Source organism: Anoplopoma fimbria, chromosome 20, assembly GCF_027596085.1.
Source record: "Anoplopoma fimbria isolate UVic2021 breed Golden Eagle Sablefish chromosome 20, Afim_UVic_2022, whole genome shotgun sequence".
Classification (NCBI taxonomy): Eukaryota; Metazoa; Chordata; class Actinopteri; order Perciformes; family Anoplopomatidae; genus Anoplopoma; species Anoplopoma fimbria.
Window position 1 is genome coordinate 19,119,101 of NC_072468.1, and position 16,986 is coordinate 19,136,086.

Below are 16,986 nucleotides of genomic sequence, written 5' to 3' on the forward strand. Positions count from 1 at the left end.
CCTGAATCTCTTATCCCTGCCCTGAAAAATAACCTTATCTTCTTATGTGCCACGTTCATTCTTTCAGTTAATAAGTGAGCCACATCAGCACCTTGAGATTTCTTTGTATTTTAAAGTGTGCGATATAAATAAAATCCATTATTATTATTACATCTTACATAATTTTATCCTTGGAGAGTGTTTTCTGTACTCTGTTTTTGAAAGATAATTTTCTGCACCTATCACTTTATAAATGTGCATATTTTTTTATGGGTGACATGTATGCAACTCCCTTTTTTAGCACACACCACAATAAATTATCGTTACCAGCCAGATCATGTTATTACGTATATATGTTGAACTAGAAGAGAATGATTTTTTCTGCACTCATTAGACCTCAAAGGCTGTTGATTGCTGTCTGACACTGAAAAAGGAAAAGTTAGTTAGTTTTCTGATTCAGAGACAACAGATGATCTATTTCTCACCTCTCTTGGCTTTTGTTCAAGCGGAACCCAAAGCATAGCCAGAAAAAAATATTAAATAAATAAAAAGTAATTTTTTATAAAATATTTGTCTTGGAGTTGGTTAAAAAAACAACAGTAATTGCTATAATTTTTTCTTATTTTTTCCTTATATTGTCCCAAACCTAAAAGAAGGTTATATAATTGTTTTCAGTGTTTGATTTTGCAGCTTGCCAACAATAAGTGACCCATGAGAGAACCATAAACAGATGTTAAATGTTTGGAGACCTTGGTCCATCTTTGTAAATTAAGTCAACAGATGACAGGTGCACGACGATGAAAAAAAAATCAGAATTTAGAGCCAAGACTGAGGACACAGACGGGGTCAACAGAGAGAGGGAGGAGATGAGGGTGGGGGTAAGGCTGGCAGGGGGCAAGGGGGGACGAGGAGAGCGAGTCTGGTGGGATATAAATATGAGCCAGGGTGTGTCCAGGTGTCTTCTGATCTTTCACCTGACAACATGAGAATGCTGGCTCTGCTGCTGTTGATCGGAGCTGCTGGTAAAGACACAGACATACACATGCACAAGGATACATACCTACTCACACACATTAGAGCACACGCACACACACATACAAAGCCATACATGTGTACTGTAATGTCAGCAATTTCATAAATGTGATGGACAGTTGTGGTTAAAGATAACATTAACAAAAAATATGTATTTTTCTGTGTGTGTGTGCGTGTGGCAGCGGCGGTTCCCCGTGAAGAGGGCAGAATCATTGGCGGATGGGAGTGTGCACGTGACTCTCGGCCATTCATGGCCTCCCTCAACTATGGTTACCACTTCTGTGGTGGGGTGCTCATCAACGAGCAGTGGGTGCTCTCCGTTGCTCACTGTTGGTACAAGTAAGTATGCATCAATGGAGAAAAGATTACTTTCCAATATTATATGCTTTATCCTCTCGTTGCCATGTTCTTTTTTTTTGCCATGTCTTTTGCTTGAATTTTATGCATTTTTTTCCCTTTGAGAAATGGAGAAATATATAAGAAACAAAATACTGAGAGCTTTTTCTTCTTCCACATTCTAAATGGAATATTTCACTTCCTCTCTCAGTCCCTATTACATGCAGATCATGCTGGGAGAACATGATTTGCGAGTGTTTGAGGGTACAGAGCAGCTCATGAAGACCGACAACATCATCTGGCACCCTAGGTGAGTGAAAATTGAAAAATTCTTTGCACGATTTCATTCTTGTCTGATTCATTTATACAGTGCAGAGAAACATCTACAGTCTAAAGCTTATTTCATTTTTCTCTGTGTGCAGTTATGACTACCAGACTTTGGATTTTGACATCATGTTGATCAAGCTCTTCCACCCAGTGGAGGTGACCAAAGCAGTCGCACCCATCCCATTGCCCACAGGGTGTCCAGTGGCGGGGACCCCCTGCTCTGTGTCCGGCTGGGGCAACACTGCCAAGGATGGCGATAATGGTTTGATTATAATGTTTTCAATAACATGCTTAATGCCATTATGTGTAGAACTTGTGGTATATAGTCAGATTTTAGCTTATTTTTGTTCATTGCAAAATTATCCAATCCTAGTAAAAAAAATAAAAATCCTAGTATGTTGCTTTCAAACGAATAATATCAAAGCCCAAGCGAAGGGGAAGGTGCAGTAGTGTCTTTTTTTCTAGGCTTCCTCTGGGGGGTGTTAAAGTTGACCATTTTCAAATTACAATTGGAAATAAACAAATACAATTTTTTTTTATTGTCAATAAATCACAGGAAAAGCTTAAAACTTTTAATTTTAACTTTTTAATTGTTGTCCATCAACTAAATCACTGAACCACACTGTTGCACTTGGTGACATGTTCCTTTAATATACCATAGTTTGTGTACCATAGTTTGACATTTAGCTCAACCCACCTAAACCGTTCAGCTGCCTAAAATACTCACTAGGGCACCAGATGTTTAATAATCTGCAGCTGAGAATAGTCCCAAACAAATGTAATCTTGTTTAAGTAACTTTTGCACAAAAAAACATTAGAAAATTATTGTATATATTTGTGACTGGGAGTCACAGACAAGCTGGTGAAACGGACAAACACATAATTGTTTTTTCATGACTATCTCTGTTCTGCCTGTTACAGTGTACATGCCCGTCCTTCTGCAGTGTTTGGATGTGCCCATAGTGGATGACCAGGACTGTAAGAAAGCCTATCCTGACATGATCTCTCCTAGGATGATGTGTGCTGGATACATGGATGGAGGCAGAGATACATGCAATGTGAGTTTGACAATAAATTATTCCATACACTAACTGGATTCACAGATATGTGTGTGTGTGGAAGAATTAATGGCATGCTCACACTCACTTTGTCAGGGTGACTCGGGCAGCCCTTTGGTGTGTAATGGAGAGGTCCACGGCCTGGTGTCATGGGGTCAGGGATGTGCTCAGCCTAACTACCCGGGAGTCTATGTCAAAGTGTGTGAGTTGCTCTACTGGATTGAAGACAACATGGCAGCCAACCCCTGAAGAAATTACCCATTTTCACTTGACTTTTCTCTTTCTCTCCACTGGTTCCCCTAATTCCTATTTTCATTTACAGCCCTGACTTTCAATTTCTATCTTTCGCTGATGACTTGTCTCCTATGAAGTTAGACAAAATAAAACCACATGGTATATATTCCCGATTCATTTGTCTGTTCATGTCCTTAATGGGAGAAAACCAAGCACCATATGAAACTACTTAGGAGCTCAAGTATACGTCACTTACAGCTTTGTATGTTTGATTCTAATACCATTTAAGACTGTTTTCTATAGTTACATAGGGTCATTTATTCACTCACATAACTTAATCATAGGAACAAACATAAGGTATGGGTTAAATGATGAGGTAGCATATTTCTATGGTTTCATATATTCACTCTTGATATGTGATTCTTTACCATTTTCAAATATCGAGCCTTTCATTAATTTCTATTATTTAATGGAGGCTCAGAAAACACTTTAATTATAAAGAATCAGTACTGAACCTACTGTGGAGACAATGGCAGTGTGATTATTGAACAGTAGGAGGCCTCTGTTAGCAAATTTCCTTTCAGTCCCACCCACTCATCACAATTTCAGCAGTAAGGGTTGACACACGGCCTTTTAGAGTTAAACATGAAAACAGAAACTGTTCTTACATTGAATGAGGGCTGATTACTCGATTGGAGATATGCTAGTCACCAAGTATTTTTCAATTTAGTAAAAGAGTCTTTATTTTGTGGAGGTTGCTTTTCTATCAGGACGACATTCTTCTTGTCACTTCTCCCGGGTCACATTTGTCCTCTTTATGTCTTCGCCTCTGTTTTACTGGACTGGAGGGTTCGAGCCACGCTGCTCTACCTACACATGAACACAAAATTAGATCATACTAAAATAGCTCTGCTGCCAAAGAGTTGAGAAATACTGAAGACTGAATGCTTACATAAGTGGTCTCAAAGCCATTGCATGGTGGGAATGACATGAGGGTAAAACACTGGGAGTGAAACTAAAGTTGAATCTACTTATTTCCATAGCAAACATTTGGACCTGCCAAACAATAGGGGCACTAATCGCAGTATTACTAGCTGCATTGCATTGCAATAATAGCTGGAACGAAGTCATTGTTCAGTTTATCCTTAAATATTATTTATTGTCAAAATATCTAGATTGACAAGTCAGGTAAGAAAGATTCTTTAAGAAAGCATAACAACATGTAAAGCAAAGGACAATATGGACAGAATAACAGACTCTGTGAGGAAAGAAAAGATACATTTGCATAAAAGAAACATGCGGTTTATAATCTTGGTAATATTATTTCAATAAAAACGTGTTTATAACCTTTTTACATTTTTAGGATAACATCATCTGCATATTGTAGAATAATCTAATTTCCATAATATCTGAACACTGTATGTGCACAATTCAGGATACAAGGTAATAAAATGCAATGACTTACTGTCAACACTCTTCTGAGAAGAAGACGAAAACGTTGCCTCTGTGATTAATTTACTTAAAACAGAACAACATAAAAATGGGAACAAAGTTTTATAATTGAATCAACTCCAATATATGTCTGTAACATAGAGATTCTTAACATATGATAAGCGACATTGCAAACGTAATATAACTGTCATATTTGTTTCTAGCTAGTAAAAACACACGCAATTCAAGGTAAAACCTACAGACATTACAACCACAAAATAAACTGCACAATCAGTTGAGTCTTTGCACAGTTAATCTGGTTATTTAAAGTAATCTGGTGTGTTCCCAAAATGATGTTGAACACTTTTAATAGGTTACAGTAACTTGGTGGAAACTTCTTTTCTTTGATCCCAAAATGTCAAGATCTGTCAAGTATATAAGTAGAAAACAACCACATTTTACCCCTTTACTTCTCTGCTTTAAACAGTGTCTTACCTATTCATGTTTGTCGTTTTTTTGTGTCTTCTACGTGCTTCATTGCCACTGTGAGCCTGCTGAAGAGAGGAAACATGTCACAAAGACGCAGCCAACAGAGACTTGGAGGGATGAAGGTAAATATAATAATTCTGTACTAAAAAAAAAATCCCTTTATTACAGTAACAATTGACTTAATATAATTAGTTACTTTCATCCCTGGCTACTTCACATATTCACACTGCAGTTGGTGAGCATACTGTGCATGCATTAACATGTCTCAGAGTTTGTCTGTGAGCAATGGAAAAAATTGAACACATCATCATTGAACTACCAAGAGGTAATACAGCATCTATATGCAAACAGCTTAAGTGTCTGTGGGAACTTACTGAATGGGAGTGGGAGTGTTTGTCCAGAGTCTTGGAATCTGATGTCTGGGATTGGCTGGAGGGAGAAGGACAGGATGGGCTTGGGCTGTTTTTAGGGGGCAGAGGTGGACTGCTGAAGTGGGACATGGGAACCTGGGAGTCCAAACTGGAGAACTGTTTAGGGAAAATATAGGCAGTCAGTGGGAAATAAAAATTAAAAAAAACTTTTTTAAGGTGACAACAAAACTGGATGAGTTCATGTTGCAAAGTGATACAATTCCTTCTTAAAAAAATGAACTACAAGCATGTACTAATAGACTGAATGAGTAGCAGACAGACACAAACACCAGCAAAGTCTGCGGCTAGTTGTACCAAAGCAATGCTTTGAGCTAAATGTTAATGTCAATATGCTAACATTGACAATAATTACATGCTGATCTTTAGCAGGTGATGTTTACCACGTTCACAATCATTTACCATTCACATTAGTTTAGCTGGTTAGGTATTTGGTCCCAAACCAAAGTGGGGGACATGAATGACACAAACGTCAACCTCATGGTGGCACTAGAGAAAAAGTCAGGGGATTAACAAAGTCTATTGGATTTAACCTCTGAGGACCACCAATATCTCCACCAAATGTCCTGTCAATCCATACATAATTGTTGAGCTTTTTCAGCCAAAGCTGTGTACCAACTGACAGACTAGCATTGCTGTAATTAAACAAAACAAATGATCAAATACAGAAATTAATTCACACACCTTCCTCAGGGCAGCCATTTCCTTTACCATAAGCTCGATGTCCTCATGGTCCTCCTCCTCTTGGTCATCCTCAGCCTCTTCCTCCAACTGACTGCTGCCTGGCCGGTAAGGCTCAACGAGGATGGACACTGTTCCTCTAATGTCGCAGCGACAGTATGGGCAGGTATGGCCAGCAGACTTCTGCTAGATAGTTATCAACGACAGGTCATCGACAGAGTAATGGAAACACTAAATGAATGTAGAGACACATTGGCACCCGTTGTCTTGAGAACAGCTTTGTGTCTTTTGAAGTGTAGTGGAATATGTTGGACTTGTCTTCAAAGAACGGCATCATTTTTTTTTTAAAGATGAAGGAGATGGAAAATACCAGGTTCAACAGACTATGTAGATTGCGGTTTTCCATGAATGTAAACCAGATAAAAGAGGAATTGTTGTAACATTTAACTTTCATTGCTTAAGCATACAGAGTGTCTCTCAAGATTTTAGGGCATTCATGCATTTTTTGTTGATTCCAGTGACCACCGAGCCTCTTTGCAGATGCAGTGTGTCAATGTAGTTGACATGATTTTTCAGATTGCTTCTCTTATCTAATTGCAGTTTGTCTGACTGATATACCTGCAATTTGGACAACTATTATTTGGCCTATTTAAGTCTCATTTACTTGCCCAGACTGCTTTGTTAATCTTACAACAGAACTTTGGTATTCTTTTGGTAGCTTTTAGGAGACAGCTGCATGTGTGCAGATGGCTTGGAAATTGTGATTTAGTTGATGGTCATTGTAATGTACTGTAAACTTGCCGTTGATGAGGAAGTCTGGTTGACCACAAACTAGACTAACTTACAACTTTTCCATTGTGGTCTGACGTCCACAAAGCATGTTCAATTTTCTTTTCCTGTCTGTCTTTCTCTCTCACATACACACTCGTGAACAAAGTGAATGTGACCGATGCAGTTTGAGGAGGATGTGAGCCTGTGCTCACACAGGAAGTCATCAGCCAAATGTCAGGACATGCTGCTCTGCACATTTGCAAAGACTTAAATACCTCCAGAACAGATTGGAGGCTAGTGGTAAGCTGACATGAAGCTGTAATTTGCCAGCAGCAGTTAAAATTCTTACTGGATGTCTTCAATGTCACTTAGTGATTATAAAAGAGGAAGTAGGAAGTTGGGGAAGACCCTTTGCAGTAGAAAAGTGCAAACAGGATATGCTGTCCACATGATGACAGAATTTAGATTTACCGACAAACTTTTGGGATTTGAGCGCCATCTAAAATGGTCAAATGTGTTCGATTTTTTTTATCTGACATTTACATAGATGTTATAAGTCCCTGTCTACAATTTTACAGTTGTCAGTTTGCATACTGCATGGCATCTATCATTAATAGTCATGGTTCATTTCACAGCCCTTTTCTTTTTGAACCACTGAACCGAGCGTTGTGCTTGTCTTTCCGGTAAGTTATCAAAATATTTGCTCATGCAAAGAATTGGTTTAAAATGCTCTAAATGTGGAGTACACGGCTCTTTTTGTGGCCTCAGTGTCCCAATGCACAAGCACAGATGTACTGAATACTTTTTGAAATATTGTCAACATGGTTGACTGATGCAATGAAGCTTCATTGTAAAAATTAAGAGGGATTTAAAACTGCTCTTATTTCCTGAAGAAGTAAGTTTATTAGTTCCACATAAACTTTGAGCTGAAATTGCGGGTAGAAAGACATGGAGGACATGGAAGTTAACTTTTAGAATTAGCTTTTTTTAATATAGTGTTTTTAAAGCATGGCTATTTTAATTAAGTTTTTCAAGTCTTCATTTCAATGAAACATTATATGTGTATTTTTATTATTTTTTTATACATTAGAAAGCGTATGAATATCACTCACGACCTTTTGTTAAACTCGTAGCATGCAATTTTTTGACAAAAACCCCAAACCACATTAAAATACAAAAATAAATCCAGTTTGGTCAACCCACCACTTTCCCACCACTGAACACATAAAACAGCTACAGTAACAATCTACCGTGTATCAGTAATAAGCACAGGGGGGCTGAAGACTAGCATGTGTTTTGATATACTGCATGCTACAATGAGTAAGAGGATGTGGGTTCATACCTGCCAGCCTGTAAGGCAGGGTTGGCACAGGAGATGCCCACAGGGCTGGATACGAGTGTCCTTATCCCTCTCTGCACAGATCTTACACAGCTGGAAGGTGCTGCCTATGTCACAGTAAAGCTCATACTGCTCCTGGTGGGGTGATACAGTGGCGGTGTGGGCGGATGGACAAGAGAGACAAGACAGAAAACTATTAGAGAACAATTCAGGTTATGATTTATGTTTTGTCTTGGTCAAGCCTCAGGATGCTGTTGGCAGTTTGATTAATTGGTAAAGAAGCATGAAGAGCAACCACTTACTTCTGTAACTTTGACTTTGCCCCTCTGGGCCGGTTCACACAAGCTTGTCAGGTCCGGGTTCACATCACGGCCATCTGGGTAGAGGTAGCTGCACGCACAGAAACACACAGCACTTAGAGAAAAAACAAAAACAAAGAAAAAAATGCAGCATAGAGATGTGTGAGTTTGTTCTGACCAGCCTTCCTTGAAGCCCTGAATGAGTGCCTTGTAGAGAGGTGTATTCTCGGGGATGGTCTGGACGACGCCCCCTTCACTGGTCACATGGCCAATAGCCCACTGGCCCATTCTTGTGCAGCTCAGGCGAAAGATATAGCTAGAAGAGAAAATAGATCCTTGTTAATCACACTTGTTTACATGTAGACATTAAACTTAACATATAAGTACTTGAAAATGATTGTGTTGTTTTGGTGTCCATTAGTCTTTTGCAAATAGAGTTGCTTTGGTCTGCACTTAGTTTGCGACTTACACTTCCTGTAAGTCGCTTTGGATAAAAGCGTCTGCTAAATGACTGTAATGTAATGTAATGTAATGTTTGTTATTTTTCTGTATTTGAGCAATTCATTCCAATAAAATTCCCCTCATCCTTAAAACAGCTATTATAGTGATTCTACTGTATGGGCCCTGCTTATTATCATGAGCTGCTGAGTTTGATGAGATATATATATGCCAAAAACACAAGAAAAAAATAAATGCATGGTACCTATACCAGTGTTAAATTACCTCTTACCCCTGACCAATTGTTTTACTTTCCATAATGACTATCCAGGTAGTTAAATATGGAGTGCTGCGTTTCTATTATGCTTCATGGATCTAATTTATCACAATCATATCAATTGTCAGATATGAACTTGAGTACTCAACATTCTTCATAGTTTTTTTTTAGTTTTGCGATATGTGTGACATATATCATCTTCTATAGGAAGCACATTAGTCAGGGTTTGTTGCTGTGCTCGTCCTTACCTCCCAGGTCTGTGCAGGTAGTGTTCCAGACGAGCTATAACCTGGTCATAGGTGAGGAAGGCCATGTAGCCTGGATGAGTCACTGCTAGCTGGTTCCAGTTCCTAATGAGTGACCTCCACGGCTAAAATGAGAGGAGAATCAGGATGTTTCATCATTAAGGGAATAGTTCACCGTTGCGGGAAAAACACCCATGCGCTGTCTTGCCAAGAGTTGCAGTATGAGAAGATACCTCTCACATGTCTATACACTACATGTAAAGCTACAGGCAGTTAGCTTAGCTTAGCATAAAGACTGGAAACAGGGGGAACCAGCTAGCCTTGCTCTGTCTAAAGGGCCGGCCTATTTCTTCGCCGGGGACAGTGACTTCCTGGAGTCTTGTCATCTCTGTGAGGTTGCCAAGCAACCAGAGGAGATTCCTTTCCTAATCAAGTCCAATCAGTTTAATTAAACACAGCTGGACTCCAATGAAGGAGTAGAACCATCTCAAGGAGGATCAGAGGAGATGGACAGCATGTGTCACAGCAAGAAGGGTTAAATATGACCATGTGATATTTCTGTGTGCTTCGGGTTTTCAGCAAAGGGTCTGAAGGCTTGAGCCACTCTGCCTAAAGCCCCGACTGGTCACTGTGTCAGTCAATTAATTTCTGTTTTTTTCTGTCAAGAGTCACATTAACCCCAATTTTAGCAAATATGCAATGAAACAAACTTGTTGATTTGACACTTATATAGTATGTGCTCTGATTAAACAACATACATTTTTTTCGGTTCCCTTTGGACAGAGCAAGGGTGGCTGTGTCCCCTAGTTTCCAATCTTTATGCTAAGCTAAGCTCACTAGCTGTAGCTTCATATTTAGAGAACAGATATAAGAGAGGTATCCATCTTCTCAACTCTTTGCAAGAAAGCTTTGAGCTTCTTTGCCAAAATGTCAAACTATTTCTTTAAGAAATCAGTTCATAATTTTTGATTGGAATATTTCACCTTACCTGAAACAGTCTAGTGAAGATGTCAAACTCAAACACAGAGATGTGGTCATTGCAGGTGAGATCTATTGTTGACTTCAGGGCCATGGACTCCATACCTTCCTCAAATGGGTGTACAATCCGCAGCTGCTCTTTGAATTTATTCCACTGCACTATACACCTGTCAGAACATATTATTAGCAGAAAGCAAATGTTGACACACAACTCAATAACAAAAAATAAATTACCCACACTCACTTCTTTCCAAATGAATCCGTCCAAAACTCCTCAGCCTCTGTCTTAGTCACCCTGTAGGTGTCACCATGAAAACTGCCCCCTGGGAACATGGCCATCAGCTCCCAGAGCATGTGACTAAACAGCAAGGACAGTTTGGTCAAATTCCTCCTGAGAATGAAAAACACAGCAGACTTTCAGTTGCGGATACAGAAACAGAAACAATATACTTTGTTCGGACATGTCCACATTTTCTGTCCCTGTGGTTTGGACATATTTTTAATCTCGTATACAAAAACATAAGACCACCTTGTGGGCCGATAACTCATTTGTTTCAAACTGATAACCGTCATCTCATATTGACCTTATAGTATTACTTACAAGTGTCAAAGGCCTGGGACATTTGTATCTGCAGAATGGAGTTTAATATTTGTGTGACTATTTAAAATAATATTTTCTTGAAGTGTATACATAAAATATCACTAGCTTAGAGTTAAGACTCGAACTTGCCGTGTAGGTGTAGGTGAAGTCATGTTTTTCTAACCAGACGAACATTTGCAGCAATAACAACTGTGGTAAAAACTAGGTGTTGGCTATACATTAATTGTGTCGAAATTGAAAGAAACATAGCTCTAACTGTTGTTCCATTTGAAACTCTACAAGCATTGCTGATAGTTTCCATAGATACACGCACACACACACACACACACACACACACACACACACACACACACACACACACACACACACACACACACACACACACACACACACACACACACACACACACACACACACACACACACACAAGCAAACACACACACAACAGGTAGTCCAGCTAGCAAACAGGATGCTCTCTGCTGCATGCTTGTCTGTAAATACCACAAAATGTTCCAGTGGCCAGTGTGCCACTTCAGACCAGTCTTTGTCAGTATTTACTGTACTCTCTTTCTAGGCTTTTCTAGAGTCATTAAATGAATACGATTTTAATATTCAATCAATTGTTCTCACAATTTCTTTAAAAAAAGATATATTTAAACATTAATGCTCATATTTTCTGGATTCAAATAATTTCTGCATCTTATAAAATCCATTGAGATCTATTATCAGTGTTTGTTTGCTTAAAAAGTTACAAGACATTTTGTAAGTGAAATTAACATTCATAAACCTCATCCTGAACACAATGAGAACACTAAGATAACATGCTGATTAAATATTTGTGAGTCAAAATTAAACCTAAAATGAAGCCCTCTTAGGGCATAGCCAGTTTAGATTTTGTGACTTTGTAAAAGCCTAAACTGAAATGTATTATCTTTAGAAGTAACATAATATGATCTATTACATAATCGACTAATAAATGTATGTGTGTTACTTATGCTGTTTCTTTTCACAGTTCTAGTTGCATGTTTATTTGCATGTGTTTCAAAAATACCAGACAGAAGAGGTCGAAGCCTCAGTGTGTCACAGACAATAACCCTTCAGCCGCTAAAACCTTCCAATGTCTGTTTCTGTCGCCTCCAACATCAGTGTCATCTCACTTCTGTTTTTAACTTCACATGATAGAAATTATACTTACTAATGTGAGAGTATTATTTTTAACCATCCAACAGCCAACTTTTTTTTTGAAATAGACAAAGTGCCTGCAGCTTAGTGGCTAGAGTAAGTGGGAAAACAAGCAGTAGAAAAGAGGACATTGTAGCAATGCGTAGACAATAGACGATATTTACAAATTTTGTCTTGCATCTAAGCCACATTACACATAACACCGTCAGAATTTGCTGCATGACTGCCCATGCAGACCTGGCTGCGGCGAGAAGGCCATCTGTTATGTGTGTAAGGTGATGCAATAAAATTAAATTTAAATATTTCTGATTTTCAGATCCTGTTGAAAGAACAAGCTTTGATAAAAATCTGGTGTCTAATAATTTGCATACATTGTGTGTAGAACAGTAGGATAGAGTAAAATAACTCAATTGAATGGACGGACAGATCAAAAAGTAGAAGAGAGAGATATAGTCCTGAATTTAGGCCACATGGAAGTTAGAAGATACAGTAAAAAAATGTCTGGTCAAAGCCAGACAGTCTCTCTCCCAAGATGCTCACATACTGAGGTTGCTTTTGCCAAGTTTCCTCAACATTAGCATCACAAAGAGGTTTGGCCCTTTTTCTGTCTTCGTCATTAGTAGTCTCAACAAGAGACGCAGATGCAGCCCAAACTCCAAATAAAAAAAGTCACCCTTTTTAAAGCTGCTCCAAAATATCCACTTTAGCCAAACGGCAAACTTATTGAATAGGGTCATTCTTTTTTTCTTGCACACAGTGAAGTATTTTACTTGTAGGAACCGGGGAAGTTATTTCATTAGGCTCAAGTTTCTATATTTGGTGTGTCATCATTATTTTAATTTCATTTAATTAAGTGTTAGACACAGCCGCTATCATAACTGTCAACTATTAAGTTATGACTCTTTACGTTATGCAAATACAGAGGACTATTTTTTGGTTTCTCTTACTTTTGTTTAAAGAGCATTAGCTGAGTAAAGAGCCCAAGAGATCGGGTGGTACCTGGCCATGCAGATAGTTTGGGTTTTATTTGTTCAGTGTGCAGGGTCTCGGACATTTAGTTTTTTCGAATGGACTTTTATTTGTGGCGCTCACAGAATCCAATCTATTCCCAGAAAATGTTTCTCCGTTACTTTGGATAATCCACACAGTTTTATCATCCAGAGTGACGGGAACACTGTGAACGAGAGTGCCGTTTTTTAATTCAAACTGTCCATTGTAGTTCAGTAGAAAGTAAAGTCAAAGTCAAAGTGACCTTGACCTTTGACCACCAAATTCTAATCGGCTCATCCGTGAGTCTAGGTGGTCATGTGAGTCAAAATTTGAAAAAGATGTTCCTGAGAAATTGCGTTAACGAGAATAGGAGGGACGTGAGGTCACAATGATCTTGACCTTTGACCGCCAACATTTCATCAGTTCACCGTTGAGTCCAGGTTATGTTTGTGTCAAATTTAATGAAATTCCTTCCAGGCGTTCCTGAGATATCACATTCCTGAGTTAACGCTGTCGCCGATGCGCAGATATATGACCGAGACGATTAATTGATTATCAAAACTGTTGCTAATTAATGTTCTCTCAAGCAGCAAGTTAATTGTTTGTGATGATGTTTTGTACTCCAAAATGGGAAACAACATGGGACAGAATTACTTTTATAAAGTGAATAATTACTTAAAAAGAGTTCAAAAGGAAAGCAAACAAAGGACATAATCATTACTGAATCAACGAAGAATTTGATTATTGTAATTATATATATAGATATATATTAATTTCTTTTATATATACATATATTTAATGTAATTATTTATATGAATATTTAAATATATTTATACAAATAATTTATATTTATATAAACAAGACAGAGACACTTCATACGCTTCTGTCTTGTATATAGATGTGGTGAGTAATGTTCAAAAGGACAGAGGACAAAGGACGTAATCATTACTGAATTAATTAAGCATTATTGATTGATTAGATAATTTATATATATATATATATATTTATATAAATAAGATAGAAACCTTCCATATGCTTTTTTCTAGAATATAAATGTCCAGGGGTCAGGGTCCGTCTTACCTGTAGCTGGATGTTTCCTCAAATATCTTCTCCCGTCCCTCTTTAAACAGCAGCAAAGCTCTCTCTGTCTTATCCAGCAGGTTTCTGACATGGAGCTTCAGGTACTTGGCCTCATCTCCCCGGGGAACCTGGCTGCCTGCGGCCCCGGCGCCTCGGTAGGGCTCCCAAACCAGTGTGAGCAGTGTCGTCGTCTCCGATACCAGCTCTGGGAGGTATGGTGGACTGTTCCTCAGGCTCAGCCGGGGATTAGTGCACAGCTCGTGGAGCTTGACCAGTCTTTTGAGGGCCTTGTCCACCAGCTGCCGGTCTCCACTGGTAGGGGTCTGGGAACTCAATGTTGAGCTCTGGGAGGCTCCTGAACCTGCTGCTGCCATCATTCCGCTTCTGTGAGGTGATGTGAATCAATAAACGACTTTAAAAGTCAGTCTGTCCCCATGTAAGGAGGTGTGGCAAAAAGTAATAATGGTCCTACTGTTTTGGGAGATGTGAAAGCTCTCTTTTGAATATGTGAGGGTTTATGAGCCAAAATAGGAGCAGCTTTTCATACTGGCTCAAGTTTTAAGATGGTATTTATTGTCCTTACGGTGATTTTTGTGAGTTCCAAGCTTCATCTGAAAAACACACATCTTAGCCTCCTCAAATAGTATCCATGCTGGATCCATATGATAATAATCCAACAGTATTACATTATCCAGCAATGGATGGCACGTTTCATTTCGGCATCTCTAAAGCTCAGCATATTGGCCCCAGAGTTCCACTCCAGTCCGTTCGTAGCCTCTCACTCCTCAGTCAGATCTTCAGAAAAATACAAGAACATGTATACAATATACAGAGGCTGTTTTTTTTTTTGTTTTTTTTAAAGATTTTCACAACATCAACAATACAACACCAAGCATAAGAAAGAGTGAACTGAGGAAAAGGAAGGGAGGGCTTGACACTGATACTCAACTCTAAAGTTTTAACTTCTACCATCCCAACTGTCTCCACCCCGACATATTCAGCCTTTCTTACCCCCATATCTAGCACACTTACCCATATTCATCATGCACACATCTCTGCAGCACAGCACTCCCACATTGTCAGGTTCCACAGAGACTCTACTCACATCACAGCGGAAACATGTCCTCTGTCATTGGCCAAAATGTTTCTGTTTGTTCTTTGTTTCTTTTTCTTGACGTCACCCTTGCTTTCTCTATCTCGCTCTCTCTTTTCTTGGTGCACCCTTTGATTGGTTTCCTGGTTGCAGCAAGCCAAACAGGTTTGTTTTCTTTGCTCTACCACTCGGGCAGGCAAGCAGAATGAAAAAAGAGTGAGAGAGAGAGAGAGAGAGAGAGAGAGAGAGAGAGAGAGACAGTGACAACAAGAAAGAGACACAAAGAAGCAGCAGTATGGAAAGACAGAGAGGTGAGAACTAAAAACTAAACATTTACTTAGAATCAAAGCGGTGATGTAAGTAACACATGGTTATCCAGAAAGTTACACAGTCAGACTACTTACTAACAGACTTTGTGTTCAAAGGAAAGGTCACCTCCAACAGTTGTTAAAATGAGGGGATGTTAAATAAGAATCATCATTGCCACCCAACTATCAGCAGATTAAATGGATTTAGTTTGCATTTCACCTGAATTCTTGAAGCAAGTCAGTCTGTCAGTACATCCCCCATTTTGGTTAGTATTTGTTTGTACATGTTTTAATAAGAGAGATGAATCATGATGACTTTTGTAGTCCCCTGATGTTTACTCTAGCCAGACCACGAGGTTGACATTTGTTGGTTGAATGAATTGGTTCATGAATTGGCACTAAAATGAATACACACATAGCCTCCTCAGAATACTGTGATTACTGATTACTGTGCTTAACTTTTCCTTTATCGCCATCATCAGGTCAAAATGTTTATTTATCCAATATTTTAGTTTATGATGAAACACCTGAAAAACTAACTTTGTTACAAAAAGCTATCCAATTATCAAAATTGTTTCACACATGTGACCGTGTGTTACATATGAATGAACTTATTAGACGGATCGTTATAAATGATTTTAATGAGCACTGAGGAAAGCGGAATGAGTGAAATTAGCATTTGATTAAAAAGATGTATAACCTTTTGATAGATATATTGCATTTTTAAATTTAAGACTTTGAAAAAAGACGCTGAATATTGCTGTGAAGTTTTTTAAAACAAGTAGGCTATCTGTTTCAAAATCAAATTTCTCATGTATGGATGCCAGTCAGGGGCCCTATAAACTGTAGATAGATGTGTCCTCAAATAGCTAGTAGTTCTGTAAGTTTACGTAACTTTACATTAGCATTCTGTAACATAATAAAGGTCCAACAAAAAAATTAAATAATGACAAATTGACAATTTATTTCAAAGGACACTATAAATACTCTTAATGTTGACATAGGTGTGATTGCAATTATTCTTTCAATCCGGATGTTGTATTTTATTGCCTTTCTGGTTTTGATTTCATTTGAATGCCTAATTGTAGTCTGTTTATTTAAAATAATAATTATGTGGCATCTAAACAAAATACATTTTGTCCATGGGGAATGGTTAGTCTGGGGTTACACTCGTAGAGATGTTATATTAAAAATGAATGTACTTGTATATTGAACCTACATGAGCCTTGATATATAACTAAATAAATATTTCTCTTTTACATTTAAATGAGTTATTGCATTAGCATGGAAAACGATGGGTGAACATTGGTTTAAAAAAGTGTCACTATGGTCACCTATGCAATTCTTATTTGAGGCTATGTAGAAAAACAACTTATATATTTTTTTAAAA

At 38.3% G+C, this 16,986-nt stretch overlaps 2 protein-coding genes across 7 annotated transcripts; one reads left to right on the forward strand and one right to left on the reverse strand.

The window, feature by feature from the left end:
- Positions 1–921: 921 nt before the first annotated feature.
- On the forward strand, positions 922–3,139 carry LOC129110090 (trypsin-like). Its single transcript, XM_054622245.1, has 6 exons — positions 922–1,001; positions 1,194–1,350; positions 1,559–1,657; positions 1,770–1,936; positions 2,596–2,732; positions 2,829–3,139. Exons 1-6 carry the CDS (start codon positions 962–964, stop codon positions 2,979–2,981), a joined length of 753 nt encoding a protein of 250 aa, XP_054478220.1. The 5' UTR covers positions 922–961; the 3' UTR covers positions 2,982–3,139.
- A 103-nt stretch (positions 3,140–3,242) lies between these two features.
- On the reverse strand, positions 3,243–15,314 carry cblc (Cbl proto-oncogene C, E3 ubiquitin protein ligase). Of its 6 annotated transcripts, XM_054622240.1 has the most exons (14): positions 15,228–15,314; positions 14,882–14,990; positions 14,196–14,806; positions 10,587–10,733; positions 10,353–10,509; positions 9,368–9,489; positions 8,583–8,720; positions 8,408–8,495; positions 8,109–8,240; positions 5,999–6,181; positions 5,261–5,413; positions 4,893–4,951; positions 4,432–4,484; positions 3,243–3,836 (listed from the first exon to the last, which is right to left on the reverse strand). In XM_054622240.1, the coding sequence occupies exons 3-14, from the start codon at positions 14,570–14,572 to the stop codon at positions 3,733–3,735; spliced, it is 1,713 nt and encodes a 570-aa protein (XP_054478215.1). In that variant the 5' UTR covers positions 14,573–14,806; positions 14,882–14,990; positions 15,228–15,314; the 3' UTR covers positions 3,243–3,732. The 6 variants fall into 6 exon arrangements, with proteins under 6 accessions (XP_054478215.1, XP_054478216.1, XP_054478219.1 ...); XM_054622241.1 differs by having other exon boundaries at positions 5,999–6,178; positions 14,196–14,990; XM_054622244.1 differs by having other exon boundaries at positions 4,432–4,444; positions 4,893–4,948; positions 14,196–14,990.
- Positions 15,315–16,986: the final 1,672 nt, after the last annotated feature.